We start from the raw sequence: 25,185 nt of genomic DNA, 5'->3' as shown, positions 1-25,185 counted from the left end.
TAGATGGTTATGAGGCACCATGTGGTTGCTGGGAATTGAACTCAGGACCTCAAGAAGAACAGTCAGTGCTGTTAACCACTGAAACATCTCTCCAGCCCCAAGGCCAGACATTTTAACAGGTGTACTTTTTTTTTTAAAACAGTTATACTTTCTGTTTATCAGTCTTGATTTAATCCAAGAAGTTTAAGACCAACCAACCAACAAACAAACAAAAAACATTCAGAGCCTGCAAAATAGCCCAGAAAGAGCTTGTCCTACAAATCTGATGCCCTAAGCCTGGGACTCACGGTGAAAGAATAGAACCAACTTGTAAAAGTTGCCCTCTGGGGGTTGGGGATTTAGCTCAGTGGTAGAGCGCTTGCCTAGCAAGTGCAAGGCCCTGGGTTCAGTCCCCAGCTCCGGAAAAAAAAAAAAAAAAAAAGATACAATTTTGCAAAATTCAAACTTTCTTCTTTAAGCATGATCTTCTGCTTGCTTACACTTTACTATCACAACCATATAAACTTTCAAAGTGAGCAGCTAGGTCACCTTCACCCTTTGCCTCACACTCAGGAAAACCTCTTCTACGCAGTCACACTCCAGGTTTCTTAGTCCTTCTCTCCTAATGGAAGCAGAGCTTCCTCTTTCTATTTCCATCTTATGCATTTCCCAGACCTGAAAACGGAGTTATCATTTACAAACTATTCTCATCTATTCACAACATTGTGAATCCACAGTATTGGGGAACTGGGATATACTTCAGTGGATATAGCATTTCTTAGCATACAAACTTTGGATTCTGTCCCCAGCACCCCATAAATGAATGTGATGGCATAGTCCTGTGATCCTAGCACCTAGAATCACTTAAAAGTTCAAGGCCACCCTTTGTAACAGAACCTGCTACCTACACACACACACACACACACACACACACACACACACACACACACAAAATGTATAACTGATCTAGGGCTAGCAAAAATGTGCAATATGTACACACTGAAAACAATAAAACATTAATGACAGATATTAAGAACTACCTAAAAAACATTTATGGGTTAGAAGGCTCAATGTAATTAAAATGTCAGATCCCTCTGAATTGACTTAGATTCAGCACTATTCCAATAAAAATCCCTTAAGAGGCTGGAGAGAGACCTCTTCCAGAGGTCTTGAGTTCAATTCCAGCAACTACTTGGTGGCTTATAACCCTCTATAATGAGATCTGGTGTCTTCTTCTGGCCTGCAGGCAGACATGCAGGCAGAATGCTCTATGTATAATAAATAAATAAATCCTTTAAAAAAAAAAAATCCCTTCAGGGGGAGGAGGAGGGGTTGGGGGATGTTGGCCCTGAAACCGGGAAGGGGAATAACAATCGAAATGTAAATAAGAAATACTCAAGTTAATAAAGATAAAAAAAAAAAAAAAAGATGTCATGGAATAAAAAGAAAAAAAATCCCTTCAGGTTCTTTGTAGACCAGAATTCTAAGATTTAGATGAAAATGCAAAAAACTTATTAGACAAAAAAATTTTCTGAAAAGGTCTAATATTCACACGTCTCAATTTCTACATGTGCACAAATGCTACTGTAGTACTGTGTTGGCACCAACACAATTTTAGAAAAATACAATACAAAAAAAAAAAAATCAAAAAACCTTACAAATAGACCTTCATAAGAAGAGCTAATAACTCAGCAATGGTGGCACCAACACTTTAATAAGCAAATACGGTCAGTTTAGAGTGATTTGATAGCATATGAAAAACGCAAATCCCAACTTATAGCCTATTGTATACAGAAAGTAACTCAAAATAATAACAGAATCAACCTATTGAATATGTAGCTAAAATACATAAAGTATTAATAGCTTCCCATTAGGCCAAGATTTCTTTTTTTTAATTTTTACTTTTTTTGAGACAGGGTCTAATTATATAGCACTGGTTGTTCCTTAACTCACAGGCATCTGATTGCCTGTCTCTCAAATATTGACATTAAAGGCATGTGCCACTAGACTCTGCAAACATGTGTTAAACTGCACAAAATAACAACAACAACAACAACAACAACAACAACCCTCTGGCAGTGGACAAGGAGACACCATGTTGGTGGTGGTGTTCTTTCATCAGTCACAGACAGAGCAGATGGCAGGCCTTGCTTCATCCTAGCTTGATGCCTGGCTTGGTGGCCAAAGCTGTCTCATGCATAGGAATCATAAAAATCAAATTCAGGCAGTGCCTCATGGAAGGAGGAAGAACAACAGAAATCTGTGGACAGCCATGCCACCCACCGACCTGCCCTCCAGTGTATGGCACACCTATTTGCCAATGGTGCCACACAGGGTGGATAAAGGATGTCCCCCAAAGATCTGTCACCACATGGCCAGCCTGCAGCTGGAGCCACCTCAATGTGCAGGTGTGGTTAGAGGGCTGAGAAAGAGAAGAGGAACAGCTTGAGTGTTATGAAGATGGGATGGGAGACTCAAGGGTGGAGAGGAGCAGCTTGCTGTGAGTGGCCACCTGGGGCCATGGTGAAGTGGGATCCCAGCCCAAGCTGCCACTGGGGACCATGTCTGAGTCTGTGGCTATGCAGTGGCAGGGGTTAGTGTTGATGGTTCATATTACCGCTAGAGAACATGGAATGTCTCAGCCACTGGGAACCACTGGGAACCACCTGGATACCCAGGGACTATGCAGAACTGGTCTTGCTGCCCCTTTCTAGATGTAGCACCCTGGAAAGCTGGTCTCATCTCTCACCACTGGCAGGACTCCAGAGAATGGGCCTTGAGCCTTGCCCAGGCAGCAAAGCAGAGCTGGTCCTGATGGTGGGAATGTGGGTAAACCGGCCTGAGTGTGTGAGTGTGGGAAAGCTAACCCAGCCACTCATTTGCTGAGCTGGCGTGCATGCGTGCGTGCGTCTGAACCCACTCCTCTTCACATGCCACCTGTGGTAGTTGAGAGAGCTGACCAAAAGAGCAATGAGAGCAGGTGAACTAGCCCTGACCCCTCACTGGCTACAGCACTTTAAAGAACAGGTCCTATATTTCACCTAGGCAAAACGATGGAGCTGGCCCTGATGGTGAAGGCAGAGTTGAGCCTAAGAGCAGGGAGCTGACCCTCCTCCTGATGATGGATGGCCTAGCTAGAGCAGTGCTGGAGAGCTCACTCTGGTGGTTCCAATAAGAAAGAGCTCTGCGACCACCCAGGCCTAGATCCAGGGCTCTAAGATGGCCCACCCCAAAATCTTTATCATCTACGAACGGTTGGGATGTGTGAAAGGGCCAGTTTTGCTGTTTCAAAGCTGCAGGATCTCCATGACAAAAGGTAACCTGTAATAGGATAACCAGTAGGAACCCTGATGAGGATCCAATATTGATGGAGTCACAGAAGCCAGAGATCTTGAACCAGACCAAACATTTGCAGATAAAGATGTGTGGACAGAGAGATACTATGGGACACACTGTGAATACTGTATTTTTCATGAGATGTTTTCTATGCTTTGAGAATTTTTTTTCAGCTATTGTTGTTTGTTTTGTGCTTTTTATTTTGGGGGAGAAGTTGCAAGGGCAAAGGCCAAATATGAGGGGACGGGAAATGAGCAGGACTGGGGAGGAAACTCACAAAGAAACAATAAAAAGTTTAAAAAATGAATTTCAGACAAAAATCATAATCTGGTTGCTGTGTTTTCTATTTCTGGACTTCTTTGTTAGCATTCCTTCAAAAGACACAAGGCAATAAAAGCTATGTCACATATTGTAGAAATACCCAATAGAAAACCTGTGGCTCAGTAAGACAACCCAATAAATAGGGGGGTTTAACATACTTCAAAGAACAATATTTGGTAAACAAATGAAGGCTAAAAAAAAGGCGGCGAAACAAACAAACACAAAAATTAAAAGTACTGGCACAGAAAAGAGTTGCTTCTTATGCTGTGCGTGGGAATATGGGGACGCAGCCACTGTATAAAATCAGTTTGACAGAAGAAATATCACTTTAAGGAGTTGAACAGAGACTAGGTAGCAATATTTGTGTGACCAACCTCAAGAGGAAGGGTGGAAGGAAGGGTAATACTTAACATTCAGGACAGACCTAACCTGCGCTGGCCTTGTGCCAGGCACTTTTCCAAGTCAAGTCATTTAATCATAGCAACAACTTAGTACTGGATAGCACTGTTCCTATCAATCAGGTGAGCAAAAACAGTTTCATACAAGCTAGCTGACTTGCCTCAGGCCACTTGGAAAGCAAGAGCTCAGCCAGTATACACTCAGATCCGTCAGTGTCTTTCTCACTCTCCTGTATACCTCAACTCAGGTTCCCCAGATATGGCTGATGTCATTTTCCAACAAGCTTGTTAAAAGGTGAGACATGCTCACATGAAGACCTGTACCTGAACATTCAATGAAGTCTTATTCACAAAACCTGCACAAATTCAGCTATCCAGCTGGTAAATAGTTACAACTGTTAGAAATACACACAGTGGCATACTAGTTGTTAATAAAAAGGAATAATGCAGTAGCATAGATATACCTCAGCAGCACTGTGTAAAGTGAAAGAACAATCAGACAAACTGCATACTGTATGATTCCACATAAAGCACAAGAGTGGACAAAGGACAAGGACAGAAAGAGTGCCAGATGCCATGTGCATGGGATGATTTCAAAGAAAATCAAGGTAACACTTTTAGGGTAAGAAATCTCTCATCAGGATTATGATGGAGGTAACATGACTGCAAATATCTGTCGACTAACAGCTAAATAAAACAATAAACTCTGATTCATCAAATAACTTCAATAAAGCTAAAACCGTCAGCATCTTCCTCTAGAATGGAGGTTTCTTGGTAATCTGAACTCTAATGTACATATCCTTGAAGTAACCAGTTACACTTCTTAGTCTTCCTATATCCTACTTTATTCGATACATACTGTTGATATTTCCAAAACAAATCTTTTTTTTTTTTTCTCCTTTTCTTTTTTCCGGAGTTGGGGACTGAACCCAGGGCCTTGCACTTGCTAGGCAAGCGCTCTACCACTGAGCTAAATCCCCAGCCCCTCCAAAACAAATCTTAGACAACCAATACTACCCTAGTTGTTCCTCACTGCCAACAAAGTATACATTTCCGGTGTAGCATAATGGCTTCTGTGGGGGTAGGTAAAGGCAGTGTCTATGCAAGTCTGTCTGAGTTTGATTCCCAGAGCCCACCAGGTGAAAAGCCCAACTCCTGCAAACTGGCTTCTGAATTCTACAGCATGTACTTACCCACACACCCAAACTAATATTTAAATACTAATTTCCTAATTTGGCATTTTGGTTCCCTCAATATGTTTTGGTGCAGGAACTGTCTTACTTGTCTTCTCTATAGTTCTAGGACCTATACAGCATGGTCCTTAAACACTCAAACAGTACAGAGGTACTTTAGAAATCTTAAAACTAAACAAGTAAAACTACATGACACTCTGGTGGGATGAAAAATACCCCCACCTCTAGGAGATCTGCAGCATAACCCTGGGACCTGTGAGTGTTGTAACCCATCCACCACCACAAAATGAAGAGTTTCTCAGATATGAGGTGAACTGAGGATGCAGCTCTGAGGCAGATTACAGGTGCCTTACCAAAGAAGCAAAGGGCAGTTCCTAGGAGTTGCCATAACATTGGGCTGGATCTGCCTGTCTTTCTGAGTTCTGAGCCACAAAGATGCAACTCGTTGGGTTTTGGGGTTTTGGGGTTTTGTTTGTTTGTTTTTACTGACTCTCTCTTTTAGATGCTGACCAGAACTTATGTTATTTGCTGTTGTTTGGTTTTGGTACTTTTGGCTTCTTTATTATTTTCTACAGCTCCTCTCCCTGCTATGCAGGCTTAACTCAAACCACAAGAGTGTTTTTCCTTTCTCTTCTCCATCCTATTCTTCAGGAAGCTTTGAGGTTTACAACTTGCATGTCTTGACCTTTCCTTTTAAACTCTAATAAAATTGTGAACTTTGAATAAATTCTAGCTCTAACTTTCAAAAAGAAAAATTTAAATCCAAGCACAAACACACAAAGCAGAGGGAGATTTGACACACACAGGCAAAAGGCTATGAAGACTGTACTGACAGTACTACACAAAGAAATGCCAGCCAACACATGACACTAGAAATCAAGAAAGACTACCAAGCCAGGCACAATGGCAAGTGCCTTTAAACCTTGAGTGAGGCAGAGGCAGTTAGAGCTCTGTGACTTGAGGCTAGTCTGATGTACATAGTTTATTCCAGGAGAGTCAGAGCTATATAATGAAACCCTGTCTTAAAAGAAAAGAAAAGAAAAGAAAAGAAAAGAAAAGAAAAGAAAAGAAAAGAAAAGAAAAGAAAAGGGAAGGGGGGAGGGAAGGGAAGGGAAGGGAAGGGAAGGGAAGGGAAGGGAAGGGAAGGGAAGGGAAGGGAAGGGAAGGGAAGGGAAGGGAAGGGAAGGGAAGGGAAGGGAAGCAGTAGACATAAGACTACAATTCTTGTGGAAGGACAGTACAGAGGAAATTCAGGGTCCCAGCATCCCTGTCATCTGCAACTTGCACTTTCATCAAAAAAAGTCCAACTATTAGTAAATATACAGTGGTACTATGCTGACTAGTTTTCTGTCAACTTGACACAAACTATAGTCATCTGAAAGGAGGGAACTTCAATGCCTCCATAAAAACAGGCTATTTGCAAGCCTGTAAGGCATTTTAATTAGTGGTTGATGTGGGAGGTGTCATCCCTGGTCTGGTGGTCATGGGTGCTGTAAGAAAAAACAGGCTGAGCAAGCCAATAGGAGCAAGGTAAGAAATAGAACTCTTCCAGCGCCTCTACATCAGCTCCTGCCTCTAGGTTTCTGAGCTGCTTAAGTTATTATCCTCACTGCTTTTAATAACAGATTGTTACATGGAAGGTGACTGAAATAAGCCCTTTCCTCCCCAAGTTGCTTTTTCGTCGTGATGTTTTATAAACAGCAATAGTAACCCTAATTAAGACAGGTATTAATAGATATTTAATACTCTAGGTTTACACCCTTAAAAAGATAACGTAGTAGGCCAGGCACTGTGCCTCACGCTCAGCATCCCAACACTCAGGGAACCTTACAGGTCCACTGCAGATTCAAGCCTTGGATGATTTGACAAATTCTAGAAACTCTCAAGCTTGCTTTAAAAAAATTCTCTCATTCCAGTCACAGATCAGAGTTACTACTGAGTTAAACTCCAGTCCCAAGGAATCCAATCTTCTGGCCTCCACAAGCACTAGCACACAGACATACATTCAGGCAAGACCCTCATACACATGAGACAGGAATAAATAAAATTTCAAGAAAAAAAATTTAAGTTAGAGCATAACAAACATAGACTGGAGTATCTGCTTAAAATCTGATTCAATAAAAGGTGGATAAGGCATCAGTCTGCGCTTTTCAAAGCTTCCCCTGAGCCTAATGTTGAGGCCTTTGTACGAGCTTACAGGAACCACAGGATGCAGTGACTGATGGCCGAAGGCTGGGCCTCTGGATGATTCCTGGCTACTGACTCAGTCTCGATCAGTGCAAGAAAGAACACCACAGTACAGCAGTCTGGCTGAACGCTGCCTTCCCCAGTGTCCTGCCACTGTCCTTATTACGAAGAGAAAAATTCTTTGCAAAAGCAACTAAATGAGAAAGACTTTATTTTGGCTCACAGTGTGAGGTCACCACCATCCATTAGAGTGCAGAAGTCACAGCAGCAGGACAATGAGGCAGATGGTTCCTCCACATCCACAGTGAAGAAGCAGAAAGCAATAAATGCCTGTGCTCACCTCACTTTCTCCTTCTGAAACAACTCAGGACCCCAGTTCAGTGAATGGTGCCACCCACACAGGAGGCAGGTTTTCTCATTTCAATTAACTTCCCAGAGGCCCATCTCCCAGGTGATTCTAGATCTCATCAAGTTGACAACTGGGCACACACATTCTCTTCTGGAAGTCACATTAAAAAATGAAACTTTAAAGGTAGGTGTGGTGATGCACACCTTGAATCCCAGCACTTGTGAGGCGAAAGCAGGTGGATCTCTGAGTTCTAGGCCAGCTAGAGCTACACAGTAAAATCCTGACTCAAAAACTAAACTAAAACCAAGCCAAAACAAAAGCTTCAATCTTACTCATTTTCTCATCCCTAACATGAGTTTGTACTGATTATGATGAATTACCTCTTCCTGAATTCCAGGTAACTGTTTAGTCTGTGGCATGTCACATATTTTTAAAAATTTCAAAAGCACTGATATAGTTAGTTTCATAGATTACTCAATGATTACTACCTAACCAGCTCTTTTCCCTGAAACTGCTGCAACCTAGAGACAGTTCCTGCTAGATATAATCACCTCGTGATTTACTAGGAGCAGCAAAGTATGTCCTTGTGGTGGTCCTAATAAAAATGCTCCTTACTGGCTCATATATCTAGCTTGATCCCCAGTTGGTGGAACTGTTTGGTCTTGTGGGGGGGCGGGAGGGGCTGAGAGGGGGTGTCTTTGAAGTTTCAAAAGAAAGCACCATTCCCTGTCAGCTATCTGCCTCCAGTTTGTATGTGATGGAGATGTGAACTCTTAGCTACTATTCCAGTGCCATACCTGCCTTCCTGCTATCATGCTTCCTGCCATGATGGTCATGGTGTCTGGCCTTCTGGAACTGTAAGCCCCCAAAAAACTCCTCTATAAATTGTCCTGGCTATGGTATCTTCACAGCAATAAAAAAGTAAATAAAAATGAAGACAGTTCCCCAAGTGATATCCAAATATTTGTTCTCAGCTTGGTCTCTAGATGGTGGCACATTTGAAGAGAATGTGGAAACTTTAGGAGGCAGAACTTAGATGAAGGAAGGAAGTCACTGGAGCAAGTGCTTGGGAATATGACCACTTCCTTCTTTTTCTCTGCTTCCTGGCAAACCACAAAGTGAACAACTCTTTTCTACTACACATTCCTGTGCCATTCTGCTGAAGTTCATGGGGGCAAGGGGACATAAACAGAATCCTCTGAAACTGTGACCTTAACAAATGTTTCTGCCTCTAAAAGTTAAAGATATTTATTTGTTTTTAAATCTGATTCCCTGTTAGCAGCCTAGTCATCATCAGAGACATCCAGAATCCTCTAGACATCTTTTCAACATTCAAGCAGGTTTCTAAAGTCCTTTTATTCCTTCCATAAACTCTCTCACATCATTCTCAGAGGTTCCAATGTCCCTAACCAAATGACTCACTGGTTGTTACAGCCTGCTCTCTGGCTTCCCAAATCTATGTCCTGCATTGCAGTTACTTCCCAACATTTATTAGACAATGTTGATCACTCCCTTGTCAACTATGTTACTCTCTGGTCTGTAGGACACAGCTTCCAATGCTTAAAGGCCAATGCCCTTCATAAGCGGACCCTTGACATACCTTTCCAACTTCATGAATCCTGATACTCCTTCCACTGAAAACATTGATCTTTCCCCATTCTCACAGCCCTACATTTTAAAAGACACCATTTTTCAAAGACTGGCTTAAACACTACTCACAACACATTTCCCATTACTTCTCTAGAAAAAATTTTCTTCCTATTCTGAATTTTCAAAGAAACCCTTAAGCACTTTTTGCCTTTTACTTTAACAAGTTTTTGTTGAAGCTTCTTAGACTTCAGAGTTCTCTGGGAATAAACTTCAGCTGTGGCTACTCTCTTTTAAACCACTGACTCCAGGTTCCATCCCCAACTCCACATTAATCTCACCTTCTTCCCTACAGTGCCTACTAGGTGGAGCTTGACACTACATCTACACAGACTCAGCAAAGTCTAAAGACAGCAGTTTCTCCTGTTGTTTGGCGATATCTAAAATCACCTTCAGCAAATCCCTTTGGCTATAACTAAAGCCTGTCTCAGCATGATTCATTAGCTCTACTCTTGACATAATTACTCACTAGTAAGTTGCTAATCTTTGCTCTTTGTGAAAAGAAAATTTCCCAAAACAACCTACCTATATAATCCAGGGTACTCTGGAGGTAACCTGGAAGGATCATTTGAGTTAAAGACAAGCACGGACAAAGGTCACAAATGAAGACATACACGAAAATAAAATTAGCAGGCATAGCTCATGGCACAGTGAAAGAAAAAGACAGAGATAAGGAAAGATGGTATGGAAGAGATAACGCCCCAAACATCAACAGACTAAATGAATTAGCAACGGCCTGTGAACTGTTCAATGAGTGAAGATGAATTTCAAACCTGGAGAGTTTCTGTGCTCCCATTTTACCAGCCTATACTAACAAAGCACTTTCTGGAACAATGCTCTCCAAGAGAACTTTGTGGCACAATGTTCTACTGTCAAAAAGCCACTACTAGCCTCATTGCTGCTGAGTACTTGAAATGAGACTAATGAGGCTGGGAACTAAGTGTTTAATAGCACTCAATTTTAAGTTCAAGTAGCTGTATTGGCTAGAGGCTATGGTACTGACCAGTGAATGGCCAGTGTAAGGAATGTCTACACCTTATTCAATTATCCCAAGAAATATTTTTCTCATCTATTCTACTAAATTAGTAAAAGTCTACAATCAACTATATAACAAACCATTTATCTTTTTTGGGTTTTTTGTTTGTTTGTTTTTTAAATGTCACTTTGTGGGGTCTGGAGCAGTGACTCAATGACTAAGAGCATTGGCTAGTCTTACAGAGAATCCATTCGAATCAGCACCCACACGATGGCTCACAAATATCTGTAACTCCAGATGCAGGAGATCTAATTTTCTCTTCCTACCTTCTTGGGCACCAGACATGCACATGGTAAAGAGACACAAGCAGGCAAAATACTAGACATAAAAAGAAAAAAATTCTCACAGGCAGTGGTGGTACACACCTTTAATCCCAGCACTAGGAAGGCAGAGGCAGGTGGATCTCTGAGTTTGAAGCCAGCCTGATCTATAGAGAGTTCCAGAGAGGGCAAGGCAACAAAGAAAAGCCCTGTCTCAAAAACAAAACAAACAAAAAGGTCTTCCCTCTATGACATTTATAAATCACATCAGCAACCATCATGGCAAGACAGAATGCAGCGGTGCATGTAGCAGTGGATGCAGCAGGGCATGCGGTAGTGGCACAGACACTGTGGCAGTACCCAGCTCTCTAACTGGATCTGAGACTACTCAGTAAGAGGGGAACCAGGCCTACTCCCGGAACCTAGCTAACTACTCAGAACTAGTGAAGGCATGGTTACTGCAGGAGAATCAATAACCACTAACTTACTAAACCTGCATAACCCTTATGAATTTATAAACACTTGTTTTTATACCCACAAATAAATATAGTTTTCACCCCTCACCAAGGAAACTTTTCTTTCCAATAAATGGGGACTAAAGAAAATCAAAACCAATCAAAATGCAGAGTTGTGAAGCCCAATCCTAACGGATACATCTATAAAACACCCTGCATCTAAATTTAAGGCTCAGGGAATATTCTGGAAGAGGAAAGCAGAAAGACTGTAAGAACCAGAGGATAAGTAAGTTTGATGAGAGATTGTGCGCCTAGTAATAATCACACTCAAATGTGAGCTGAACAAGGACCACATCAATAGACCTGCCACAGCAAACTGGGAGAAGCCCACAAGGCCTTAGCCCACACAAAAAAATACAGACAACTGAGAGATGGTCTTCTCCAGGGAAAAGCACACCAATCGGTTATCCAGTGCCCAATAGTCAACACAGAAAATCCACATACAAGTGACATTATACAAACTGAACAGGTCATACTTAGGAATATATATCTGTGTGCACACAAACACACACACATGCATGCAATAACAGTGAAAAAAATAGGTAACGTATTTGAAGGAAGAGTAGAGAGGAGTATGAGAGAGGGTTTGGGGGGAGGAAAGGGGAGAAATATTGCAATCATATTATAATCTCAAAAAAAATTTTTTGATGTGCTGGGAATAGACCCAAGGTGAGCACTCTTTATCTGCAACTCCAAAACTATTCTTTATTGGAACAGGAGAGATGGCTCAGTGGTTAAGAGCTTTGGCTGTTCTTCCTGAGTTCAATTTCCATCAACCACACAATGGCTGGCTTAATACTATCTGTAATGGGATCTGATGTCCACTTCTGTCAGGCAGGCACACATGCAAACAGAGTACTCACATACACAAATTACATAAATAAAATCTTTTAAAAATTGGACTTGATTTAAGTCTTAAATGTGCTAGAAAAAAGTAGTAGTCGTTTGAATTAAGAATGGCCATATAGGAGCTGGAGAGATAGATGGCTCAGAGGTTAAAAGCACTGGCTGCTCTTCCAGAGGACCCAGGCTCAAATTCTAGCACATGCATGGCAGTTCATGACTGTATGCAGTTCCAGTTACAGGGCATCTGACACCCTCAAATACCCATACATAGAGGCAGAACACCAATTTAAATAACTTTTTAAAAAATATAACAAAATCATTTTTAAAAAATGGCCCTATAGCTCATATATTTGAATGCTTGGTTATCAGAGAGTGGAACTGTTTGAAAGGGTTACAAGAACTAGGAAGTGTGGCTTTATTGGAGGAAGTGTCACTGGGATTGACACACACGTGCTCATGCATGTTCACGCTCGAACGCTCGCACGCTCGCACTCTCTCTCTCTCTCTCTCTCTCTCTCTCTCTCTCTCTCTCTCTCTCTCTGCCTGTGGATCAGGATGTAGTGTTCTCAGCTCCAGCACTTGCCTGCATGCCACCATGCTCTCCCCATGATGGTAACCAACCAAGCCTCTGAATCGATGAGCAATTTCAACCCACAACAATTAAATGCTTTGGTCATGTTGACTCTTTTTTCTTTTTTTTAGATTTTATTTTTATTTTACGTGCATTTTCCCTGCATGTGTATCTGTATGAGGGTTGTTACAGACAGTTGTGAGCTGCCATGTGGTTGCTGGGAATTGAACCCAGGACCTCTGGAAGAGCAGCCAGTGCTCTTAACCGCTGAGCCATCTCTCCAGCCCCCATGCTGACTCTTCACAGCAAAAGAACAGCACCTAAGACAGTAGTTTAAGGAAGCCAGGTATGGTTTGCAGATCTATTAAGGCAGGAAGATCATGACTTCAAGTAATGAATCACAAAGAGAGACAATATCCCACAACCAAGTACCAGGTTGGTTAGGGCACTCCTAGCAAACTTCTTTTTCAGAGTAATAAAGTTGAATCCACCACTTTACATGATGTCTTGGTTTACTTTCTAATTGCTTCGATAAAACAACATGACCAAAAGCAACTTGGGAAGAAAGTTTGGCTTCCATATCTCCCATCAATGTTTACTGAGGGAAGTCATAGCAGGCACCTGGAGGGAGGAACTGGGAGGGGCCATGGAGGAGCTTACTGGCTTACCCCACAGCTTTTTCAGACTGCTGTCTAATACAATCAATGACTAAATGCCCAGATGTGGCACAATCACAGTTGTCTGACCCCTCCCAAATCAATCATAAATCAAGAATATGAATGAATGACTTGCCTACAAGTCAATATGATAGAGGCAATTCCTCAACTGATATTCTAAGAACAGGAGAGGTGGGGCTGGAGAGATGGCTCAGCAGTTAAGAACACTTCCAGAGGTCCTGGTGGCTTAAAACCATTTATAAGTCCAGCACGTCTGGCCTCCTCAGGCATCAGGCACACATGCGATGCATAAAACATCCTTGCAAGCAAAACATCCATACATGTAAGATAAAAATAAATATAAATTTTTAAAAGAATACTTGAAAGAATAGGAGAGGTAAAATCTAACTTGGAGTTTAAGGCTTTATTACATTTACTCATTTCTCTGGAGGGGACTGTTCCATGACTGTTGAGCACTGGAAGTGGCACTATTGTGACCATCTGTGGAGTCCGTTTCCACTTTCTCTGTGACCAATGCAGGTGGTCAGGCTTGGTAGCAAACCTGCAGCCACTGTGCTACTGACCTGGCCATGATTTTTATTTTTTGAGACAATGTTTCATGTACCCCTGGGTGGCCTTGAACCTGCCACGTAGTTGAGGACGTCCTTGAACCGTTTATTCTACTGTTTTTATCTTCCAAGTATGGGAGTCACCACATCCGGCATAGACCGGGTTTGCTTTAAAGAGACTGGGAAAACCTTAAGAGGCTGTGGATGAGTAAACCACGTGAGAAAAAGTGAACACAGGAAGACCTCATGGAAACTTAAAAGTGTTCAATGGAGTCTGAAGAAAGCACAGATTAGATTGTACAAAATAGTGTACAAAATGGAAAGAAAAAAAATCTCTTTTAGAGGCTGGGGTGGTAGCACACTCCTTTTGTTAATCCCAAATTCAGGAGACATTGGTAGGCAGTGTCTCTGTGAGTTCTAAACCAGCCCCATTTACCAGCAAGTTCCAGGCCCACTAGGCCTAAAAGTGAGAACTTGTGTAAAAAAAATTAAAAAGAAAAAAAAAGCTTTTAGAGTAGACCTGTATTCAGTCACATGAGCAGGCATAGGAAAAAGAAGGTTTTCTATACAAGTCAGATAACTTACTGAATATGTGGTTTCTTAGATTCTGTTTACTATTCTTGAGTACTAATTCCCAAACCTGAACCACTACCAAGTAACCAATTAGCAGGAAAGTTTCTAGAGTATATTGATAAATAATCTTAAGTTTTTTATCTTACATAAATTTGCTATTTTTGTTTATGAATATCTCTGAAGAGCAGCCAGCTCTGACAAGCAGCAGAACCAAACAAAAACACATGAAGCATAAGAAACAAAATATCTTTAGTAATTTTGTTTTTCTGTGCATTTCTCAAATTTTCCTAGTTGAGCTTTATAACATCATTTTCAACAGTCCTCACCAGGACTTAGAAACTGGAGTGTAGCTAGGGTAGACTAGTCAGAGACTAAGACTATCATCTCCCTATCACCTCATCCCTCCAACCGATTAATCCTGGAAGGATGTTTGGTTGGTTGTTAAGGTGTATAGTCCACTGGTTAGATAGATGTTTCTAATCACCTCAAGACAACTAAAAGTAAACAGTGTACCAACCCTGGCCTTTATGAATTCCCTACAATTGGAACCTGAGCACGAACACAGTTACGTTCTCAATAAAACTACTGAATGAAAAACTATTCCATCCACGACCTGAAACCTGGTCATGTACTTCCCCAACACTCAGATTCCTTCCTAAAGGCTCTACACTACTCTGGAACTCACATTATGCCCTCCTGAACCTTCCTCCCAAACCTCAAGCTGAGCAACAGGTACACAACAGTCTGTGGTTTGCAAAATCAACTAGTTCCTTTTTTGGACAGGGTTTCATGCACTCCAGGTAGGCTGTGTATGACAATAAATTCCCGATCTTGCTTCCAACCTGCCAAGTGCTGAATGAACTACAAGCATGTGAGGATCACCACACCCAACCCCTTCAGTCCCTTTGCTTTCTCTTCTTCTTTGGAACAGTGCTCACCTGAAATTCCACCTCCAAGGTGTTTAACGTGGTAGAAAAAAATGAAAACTGGATCCAGTCCTAGCCATGACTCTGGCCTCAGTTCACTTAGCTATAAAGTATAAAGGGCAAACAACATGCCTGGCAGGCCTACTTAGTGTTACTTTTAAATCTAACTCAAATCTGAAAAGACTACACAAACTGTCACACTGCCCAAATCTCAGATCAAGAAATGATGGGTTTAATCAAAGTTTACCAAAAAATACAAACAAAACACACACACACACACACACACACACACACACACACACACACACGGGCCAGGACTCGATCAAGTAATCTTCAGCCACTCAATCACGTCCAACAAGAAGCATTTTTCTCCAACAATGGGGTACACAGGAGAAGCACACAAGGCAGGTCTAATAGCATTATCTGCTCACTACATCATCTCAGGGCTTTCTTCCCCACTTGTGCAGTAAAGCTTTGACAAGCAAAGACCTAACATTATTCCTCAAGGGAGGCTACACCTGAGAAACCGGATGTCTTTACCTGCAGTGTCATAAAGTACCCTAAAAAAGAGAAGCAGGAGGTAAAGGAACCGAAGCCTGGCTTTAGCACACCTCTTTCAAGCAGTGTGACCTTGGTCAACTCCCCTATTGAGGAAACCTCTCCTCTTGCCCCCTTTGTAAACCTCAGAGAATCTTGGCGTGCGTGCCCACATGCTGGGGGTGGCCAAAAAGCCTAGAGACTACTAGAGCGAACGCCCAAGAAGTCCGTCGTCCAGTTGCATTCCCGGATCTTCCCGACCTCTTCCAAGGCAGAGTCCTAAGCTCTTCCGCAAGCAAGAGATGCACCCTTCCGGATGCAGGACCTGCCATGACAGCAGTTTCGATTTCCTAAGGAGAAGGGCACTTCCCTCGCTGTTCCAGCATCGCTGGCACAGGTGCCTGCCTGCTCTATAGCTTTCTCGAGCTTCTTCTAAAGCATTCGCTCCCAGCACCGGACCCCTTTCCTGTTCTGAGCCTACTCCGATCCAGGGGATTGAAGGGGGGGGGGGGGGCTACGGGAGGGGCGTTGCCATAGGAACGGTGTTGAGAATCCAGGCCCGGGGAGCCCCAAAACGCTATACAGTAAGGCTCGCGAGACACGTGACGCCCCGTGCGACCACATCCGGACAACCCTTCCTGGGGCTTCTGTGCCCCGTCAGTGTCGCTCCTACAGGTCCGCATTTTCCCGCGCCGCCCCACAAAAAAACCTACCTTCCGCCATGTCGGGCCCGGCCCTGCCTACAGCCTCGCGAGAAGTGCTGGCGGAACGAAGTCATCAAGCCTCGCGAGAACTGGGTGGAGGCGTGGCAAAGGGAGGAGCTGGAGTAGACAAGGGGTATATGAAAGTCGAGCGGGAAGCAGTACTGGGCAGGAGATCTGAACCTCCTCCACCCTCCCACCACCTTCATTGTTTTGGAAGGTTTGACAACTGCTGACTGGTTTCTCTCTTATTCCAGTCGGTCGTCAGGGCAGAGCAAACGTGGACTATTCTGAGGCAGGGACTGCAGATTTAAGTTACTTTGTAGCCACGTGAGATGCTGTCAGAAAACTTAAATGATAGCATTTCTCCAAGGTTTTGAGAACTTTATAGCCAAAACAAGAAAGACTACAACTTGGGTTGTCAAACCTGGCAAAACACTGGTTACTGCAATAGGGGTCGCAAAAATTAAAGACCAACGTTATGTTAGTAAAATTGTGAGATCCCTGAGGTCAAAATGGCAAAGCCAACCAGAAGCTAATAACATTTAGGACAGGAGTAGAAATAACAAGGAAATGGGAAAGGAAGACTGTAAACCAGAAGCTTAACCCTTTTGTGAATGTGAGAATGATTAGATGATTTCACAATAACAAAATAGAGGGGTAACATTCCTAGATAACACTAACCGTTTTTTGGTTGTGGGGTACGGTGGGGAATTGAGACAGGGTCTCTTTAATATAACTCTGGCTATTCTGGAACTTATTATATAGACCAGGATGGCCTGAAACTGATAAGAGATCCTAGTGCCTCTGCCTGGAGTGCTGCGATTAAAGGCAAGTGCCACCACTCTTGCCATAAAAACTTTTTCTTGGCCTGCATAACTAACATGTGTAATTAGTACACCTGAGGCTTCCAGGTCAACAAAGGGTTATTTTAATCCAGGAGAATAAAAATAATGCATCAACAGTTAAGTAGTGCCTTAGAGCACAGCTAAGATTTTAGGAAGATCTGCTACAATTAAAACATTAGTGGGAAAAAAAAAAAACATTAGTGGGTAATGAAATGGAATAATGAAGGAAGTGAGTTCAGATTATAAAGATATAAAGCCAATGGTTAAATTTTGAAAAGGGGATGACTCTGGCTAAAAAACACTGAGAAAATAGAAGAGAAGGATACTGAAATGCATTACAAACAATTATGTAGGGGCTGGAGAGATGGCTCAGTGGTTAAGAGCACTGACTGCTCTTCCAGAGGGCCTAAGTTCAATTCCCAGCAACCACATGGTGGCTCACAACCATCTGTAATGGGATCTGATGCCCTCTTCTGGTGTGTCTGAAGTCAGCTACAGTGTACTCACATACATTAAATAAATAAACCTTAAAAAAAAAAAAAAGAACAATTATGTACTAAAAAACTGATATTCAATTGTAGATTTCCTGTAGGGGTAAGGAAAATAGCAGGGCAGTGTTTAGAGTGTGGCGCTAGGTAAGCAGCATGTGACTAAAAAAACAATTTGTTAGTTTCAATAGAAGTGCCAGAGCTCAAAGCTTCACTGTCTTGCTGAGGATGGTTCATAGTTGTGCCAAACATGAGTTTCTGAGATCTTCAAGTGGCTACATAAGCCAGCTTCGAGCATAGACTCTTCAGACGCTAAATATACTCAAGCTCCTAACACTAAAATGACTTAACTGGTTGGAAAGTGCTGTCATTTGTTTTGCAGCATGTCTTCTCTTTGACTTACTTTGCAACCATGGTCAGTTTAAACTGAGCCAGTTTTGTTTTTGGTTTTTTGGAGCTTGTTTTTGTTTTGTTTTTCACATTTTTGACAGGTCTCATGCAGAGCAGACTGGTCTAAAACTCCTGATCCTCCTGCTCTTCCTTTCCAAGTGTTAGGAGCAGAGGTATCCACCACATCCGGCTCAAACTTGTTTCCAGTTGAGATACTATTTGCCCCGGATTATCCTTCTTACAACTTGACCAGAGTCTTTATAATGCACAGATAGCAAGATCTGCTATCAAGAAGCTTGCTTAATAAACACGTGTTTTTTAATCTTGTTAGGAATGAGATTTTGTGAGCATTCAAGTGCTTTATTTCTTTTATAAGGTATGTGCGAAGGTATAGCATATCTGTGGAGGACAGTAGTCAAGGTATCGTGCTCATTTGTAGTTTTTTTTTTTTTTTTTTTTTTTTTTTTTTTTTTTTTTTGAGAGGGTCCATGTAGCCCCAGCTGTCCTGGAACTCCTGCTGTAGACCTGGCTGTTCTCAAACACGAAGATTCACTTGCCTTTGCCTCCAGAGTGCAGAGATTAAAGGTGGTATACCCCAAAACACCCAGGTCACTTTATTTTTCTGGTAAGTCTTTCACTAAAATTGGAGCTCACATAATATGAGTAGAATAAACAACCAAGAAATGCCTCTTGAATTTGTCTCACCAGCACTGGAATTTTAGGTAAGCACTGCTGTGCTGGAGATCTGAATTTTCTCATGCTTGCATGGTAAACACTTTACCAAATTCAGCCATCTCCCCAGCCCTGTGTGTGTCTGTGGTGCTAGGGCTTAAAACATTAGGCAAGTCCTCTGGCACTGGGATAACACCCTCAGCCCCTCGATTTCAAGTGGATACTGCTGCAGAAAGTCATTTTTCTTGCCTAGGACTCTCTGTGCATGTGTCTGGCTACTGAAAGCTGTTGATTTATCCCTGTTTACTTATGTGAACAGGACTCAAGTCTGTGATCATGTCACTAATGGCCAGTGCATAGGTACCAATTCAACAAGTCTAATCATACCTTGCCAGGTGGACTGCACACCTGAAACCAACCAACCAACCAGAAATACCATACCTAGAAAGTAATTTTCTCTGCAAACTAAATTCTGGCAAGTTCTGCAGGCTTCCAGAAAACTGAATGAGGTAGTTACTCCCTTATCTTCTTGAGGCCTAAGGAGAAAAGTTCCTTGAGAGCCTGGTGCCTAACACAAAGAACGTAGACTAGAGTCAACAATTTGTTTATTTGCATTAGAAACAGCAAATAGAACTATTTTCTATTTACCTAGTGATTATGTATAATGAGTTCAGGGGCAACATCTAGTTCCTTCTATAGCAATTTCATCCCAAATGCACTTATCAGGGTTAAATTTTCTTGTTTCTAATTTAGCTCTAAGATATCTGGCTCCATATTCTTCTAGTTTATAAGGAAAAGGCCAAACAGCTACTAGGAACTTATAGATGAGCATAATCATCAAGACATTAAGTTAGTTGTCAGTATCTGAGGACTCAAGAGAGTAGATACTATTATCTTTAGAGAAAGTGTTCAGTCTTATCTCTTTTGCCACTCACTAAACATACCTGACAGGGATGGCACTTTGTTTAGAGGGGAGTTAGTTTCATCCAGTTCACATTTGAGTCTAGGTTCCTCATAAATTTACTGACCTCTAAGGTAGAACCAGCCTAGTTTAAGCAAAACAGATTCCCAATATTGTCTGCCAAATGTTCACTTCAAGCCTCTAAGTAACCATGAACGAAACTCTGATAAAATGATGTTTGACCATGCACTGGAAATTTAGGGAGCATTTTATCAGACTGGACATCAAGTTAACTCCTGCTTTCAAATTCCTTCTTTAAATAAAGCTTATGAATCCACCAAAGTTTCTGTGTGTGCATCATTTGGTATTATATGCTGTTTATATACAAAGCATCCCACAACTTGAGACCTGCAACCTAAAACCAAAATAGCTCATAATACAGCCTCTAAGTCATCATTTATTGATTTCTAGAGCACCCATCACATGATTAAGGTGCTTTACAACAATACAGTAAACATCACACACAAAAAAAAAGCTCACATAGTTAAATACAGTCAAATTACAGAACTTAAAAAAAAAACTGGAATGAAGCAACATTATGTCAAACTTCAAAAATATTGAGAAGTGGCAGTACAAAAAAGGGTAATTCCACCAACTAGAGACCAGACAATGAAACACAGGCACCAAGACCCGAAGGAGGAAGGTTTGTAGAGTATGAATGAGCATATAAATAAAATTTCACAACTGGGACCAAAGGCCATTAAAAGATAATATGACACCCAGGTATCACAAAATAGAAAAATCAAATGTTCAAGCATTACCTTCTAATGACAAGAAGATCAACTCTGTGTGATTTTAAACTCTGAGGTCAAAAAGCCATCAATATTATCTCATTAAAAAAAGACTAAAATTTGCAATCCTCTATAAGAACGTTGAACATTAGTTAACAGCCAACAATTCTATAATCTAAAGGAATAGCTGATGGGTGGCATAGGTGGCAGGGTTTTGGGGTAGTGATGGAACTGTTTTTAAAACACAACTGCCTCACTCTAATGATGATGCATCAGTGGGATGAATGCCACTTGGTTTAGTGCCACCTGAATGTGAGTTTAAGTCAAATGTAGAGGCATTGAAATCCACATTGTCAGATGAACACTAGGAAAGGCACAGATGACACCTCTGACAGAAAAGCAAGCCCTAACACTCAGGCTTCTGTTTCAGGCGTATAGACTGGTCAGGGCACCATGAGGAGAAAGAGCTTCAGGAGAAAGGCAATCACTCCTACCTTTCCAGTAGTCCTTGATCTGGCCCACATGGTTACAGTGCCACTTACAAGTGCAGAAACAGTTGTCCCTGAGTTACTAGGTGATTTACTACTTGCTGAGCAGTCAAACCCTGGATTTAACAGACTGCTAGAATCACAGCAATAGGAGAGCAAAAATCCAACTCCGTATTTGCAAAAGCAACCATTGTGGGAACAATTTCTGATAGGACAGTAGCACTGTAGAATAACTCTAGTCTGGGGTGGGGAGCAGGTGTCTAAAAGTTCTTGAAGATTATTGGGCTCCAATGAAACCAAGTGTTCACAGTTGCTACACATTTATGGGTTTTCATGTTTATAGGATTTCAGAATGCTTCTGAGAAAACTAATTTGAAAATGTTGCTGTATCATAGCCACATCTTGATACATTTCCCCTCTGCTTTAAAAGACATAAGAAGTTGAAAGGTCTGACACCAACAGGAATCCTTTCATTCCCTTTTCTGCCAAAAGACTTATCCAAACTACAAGGGTAGAAACACACCTATCCTCACAATCAAACAGTCTCAAGTAACAGGTACTGTTTTATGCTCTAGCTCTTACATACCAAACACAACTTCCCATTCTTGGCCAAAACCAGACAGGAGCTTAGGCCTGCCTGTCTTTAACATTTAATGTACTAATTTTACCCATCACCAAAGCTGTTTCATAAAACCACTTAGGAAACAATACTTATGCTCAAAGAAAAATCAAATCTAAGTGCACTATGTCAGTGACAAATTCTGTATGTCAGTTAGCAAAGGACTTTCCCCTGTAATACTTTCAGATTCAGATAAAGAATCTAAATAAAACCCAATAGTATACTGCCATGGCCATGAGATTTTCAAGTATTAAGTTTGTTTGCATAAGGAATCAACCTGAGATTTTTCTAAACTGCACTTCTCTGGTATTCAGTACTATAACCTTCATTTAATACAATAAAAGCCAACAACTTGACAATTATTGGAAAAAAATTATATTTTGGAAGAACTCACTACATAAGGTGACAAAATTCCAAAATCAAATTACATGAAAATATACATCGCAATTTCTTTGTACAATAGGTGAGGAAAATCTGCTGTAAGAAGAAACAAATATGGGCTAAGGAGAAGGGTAATAGGACAAATAGCATTTGTAATAGCAATCCCAGATGTAGAAAGCCTGTAGCTGCGCATGCTATATTCATCCAACCTTAATATCAGACAACTTAAGGGCAAAAATAAAACCAAATCTGGATTTTTGTATTGTTTGGAATAAATTTCACTAAGATGAACTTAGAACAGACTTTACTTTTTTTTTTTTTAAAGTTCTCAGGAGATAGTGACTAGGATCAAGAGCTCTCAACAGCCAGAAAATGTTATTGCTACATCCAATCCAAGAGATGGGTGAATCAGAGTACAAAAAGGACAAAGCACCTAGTGATGACCCCACCTCTGAAGTCATCGTGAAAATCAAGTAATTTTCTAGTATTTCAGTATTTTAGCTAAATGATTTGAGAACTTTCTGGCAGATAGAAGAGATAAAAGGAAGGGGGAGTGTGCCAAAAACAAAGAAAATATAAAAGATTAGTAAATGGAAAGAGTGTAATGAAAGACTCAATGGTTTAAAGGAAATTATATGGAAACTTTTAATCCTTATTGGTTTTCACCTGACATGCTTTAAGAAATCTTTTTGAACTGATAAAAAACGATGAATGGGAAAAGAAAACCTGCTAAAGTCTTTTAGAATTTACACGATTCTTATTCTACTACAAGACAGCATTATTTGGTACAAGGTGTGTTTGTGGATGTACATGAACAGTATATATATTATCCGGATCATGTTGTGCTATGTACAGGTCTTTACAATTCTTCCTGAAGGTTAAAACAGTTCATTAGAATTCAAAATGCGTAATCATCTGTAAGTTGGCACTTGTTAGGCTCTTGTCAGCATTAATGACTGGCATGTTTTATTGCAGCCCAGTTCCAGCCAGAGTTTGCCAACTTGTTACAACAGAAGTCCAGCAATAGGTGGGTAGAGTGCAGGAAAAACAGTGCCATGTTTCTCAATTGGAGACCTACAACAAAACAAACAGCATTATGTAAAAAGTTATAAATGACAACTGAATAGAACTATTATTTATATTAATAATAAAAAATTTAAGAAACACGTGTTTAAAACAAAATAACAACAACAAAAAACGCTACATCTTATCAAATGTTTACAGTGTGCTAAGAAGTGTTAAGTATTGTAAAAATTGGGGTAAATGAAATCATCACATGAAGTTTTCCCCTTTTGCAGCTAACAATGAATTTCTAGTATAAACAAACAAACATAAGGTTCAAGAATTTTTTTTTTAGCAAGAGAAACAGGATAATTTTATTACCAGATTTTCCTTAAAATAAAGGTACAGTAGAAGCTCTACAGTTCAGCATGATTAGACATGATTTATAATTTGAATATGTTTTAGAAAACAAATGACAACAGAGATGAACCAGCACAAACTACAAAGCTACTAGAGGAAAGAGAAGCTATAGCTGAACTTCCTTAAAAAGTATTTTCCAACCATTAAGTGTCTTCACCAAGTCATTAATCAAATGCTTCCTAAATTTAGAAATGGATGATCAAGTGGACTGAAACATGTAATGCACAATCTTGCTTTTCCAGTTATAAAATAACAACAGTATCTTAACAAAACAAAATATGCTCTAAGCAGTTTCTGAAAACTTCAACGACCTTAGGTTCAAGAATTTTTAAAATCCCATTTATGAGTGGAACCTTGCAGAACATTTATTCTAAAATGTGTACTTTGAGAGTATACATAACAGAGATGGAGCACAAAAAGAATTTAGCTGCTTTTCTTACATGAAGAGACACCATGACAAAGGCAACTTACAGATGAACGAAACAGTTTATTTGTGGCTTGCAGTTTCAGAGGGTAAGTCCGTGACTGTCACCAAGGGAAGCATGGTAGCAGGCAGGCATGGTGCTGAGACAATATCTGAGAGGTTATACATTCTGATCCACAAATAGGAGGTAGAAAAAAAAAAAAAACTGGGACTGTGGGGGCTTTTGAAATCTCACAACCCTCCTCCAGTGGCACACCTCCTCCAAGGCCACAGCTCCTAATCCTTCGCAAAGAGTCTGACTAACTGGAGACCAAGCATTCAATCCTGGAGGAAGTTGTGGGGTAGGGGTCATTAAACCACCACAACAAATGTTCCCAGAAACCTACATCTAATGCCAAGCACAATTTTGGGTAAATGGAATCAGAAATTTTTCTCTAGGGATTCAAGTCATAAAATTTAAATAGAAAAGTCAAGTCATACAAGATATCAAGTTTGGTAAATCCAACAAAGACAAAACTGAAATTTATCTTTTATAATCATCTCAAAATTTATAAATCATTAACCACACCAAAAGCTCTACTGGAGGAAGAAATGTGTCTTTCACATACCTAATTCACAAACTGAAGAGTTCTTAGGAAGAAGTCTAAAACAGAACTACATCTAAATTTTGTGGCAATAGCCACCCTACTCCTGCAAAGAATAGATGAGATAGATGCAACAGACATAAATTTATTCTTCCTCAGGGTCACATTCCACTATTTCTAACTTGTGTGTGCATGTGTGTGTGCAAATATATCTTAGTAGACTAAAACACAAAGGACAATGCTGCACAAGTGTAGCTTTGAGGTAATTTACCTAATGTTTGCCCAGAATTAATGCCTGGCTAACAATCTCCCAGAGAACCAGTTATAGAGTATAAGACATTCTATAATCATTTCCCTATGATATAAACAATGAGAAATTTTAGGACTAAGAAGCAGTTGTCTGGAGATTGTTTCTAAAGGAAGATTTAAAAAAAGGGGGGGGGGGGCCTGGAGAGATGGCTCAGCGGTTAAGAGCACTGACTGCTCTTCCAGAGGTCCTGAGTTCAATTCCCAGCAACCACATGGTGGCTCACAACCATCTGTAAAGAGATCTGATGCCCTCTTCTGGTGTGTCTGA

The 25,185-nt window shown here is 40.9% G+C and overlaps 2 protein-coding genes across 28 annotated transcripts in view; both read right to left on the bottom strand.

Moving 5' to 3' along the window:
- Ankfy1 (ankyrin repeat and FYVE domain containing 1) overlaps positions 1 to 16,645 on the bottom strand; it is a 72,385-nt gene extending 55,740 nt beyond the window's left edge. Inside the window, exon 1 of one of the 2 annotated variants that reach the window (NM_001107018.2) lies at positions 16,613 to 16,645. In NM_001107018.2, coding sequence (NP_001100488.2) covers positions 16,613 to 16,622 — 10 coding nt within the window. In that variant the 5' untranslated portion in view covers positions 16,623 to 16,645. The remainder of the gene's footprint in view (positions 1 to 16,612) is intronic. The other variant, XM_087571961.1, reaches the window with a different exon arrangement.
- A 3,691-nt stretch (positions 16,646 to 20,336) lies between these two features.
- Positions 20,337 to 25,185, bottom strand: part of Ube2g1 (ubiquitin-conjugating enzyme E2G 1) — a 79,453-nt gene continuing 74,604 nt past the window's right edge. For 20 of the 26 annotated variants that reach the window (XM_087574191.1, XM_087574192.1, XM_087574193.1 and 17 more), the window contains one exon: positions 22,157 to 23,252. The gene's annotated coding sequence lies outside the window, so the exon portion shown is untranslated. Of the gene's footprint in view, positions 23,253 to 25,185 lie in introns of all 26 variants that reach the window. The other 6 variants (XR_015630991.1, XR_015630993.1, XR_015630992.1 and 3 more) reach the window with 1 other exon arrangement.

This window comes from Rattus norvegicus, chromosome 10, assembly GCF_021556685.1.
Source record: "Rattus norvegicus strain SHRSP/BbbUtx chromosome 10, alternate assembly SHRSP_T2T, whole genome shotgun sequence".
NCBI classification, from domain to species: Eukaryota; Metazoa; Chordata; class Mammalia; order Rodentia; family Muridae; genus Rattus; species Rattus norvegicus.
The sequence above is the reverse complement of the archived record's forward strand: the minus strand, read 5'-3'. Positions and strand labels throughout refer to the sequence as shown.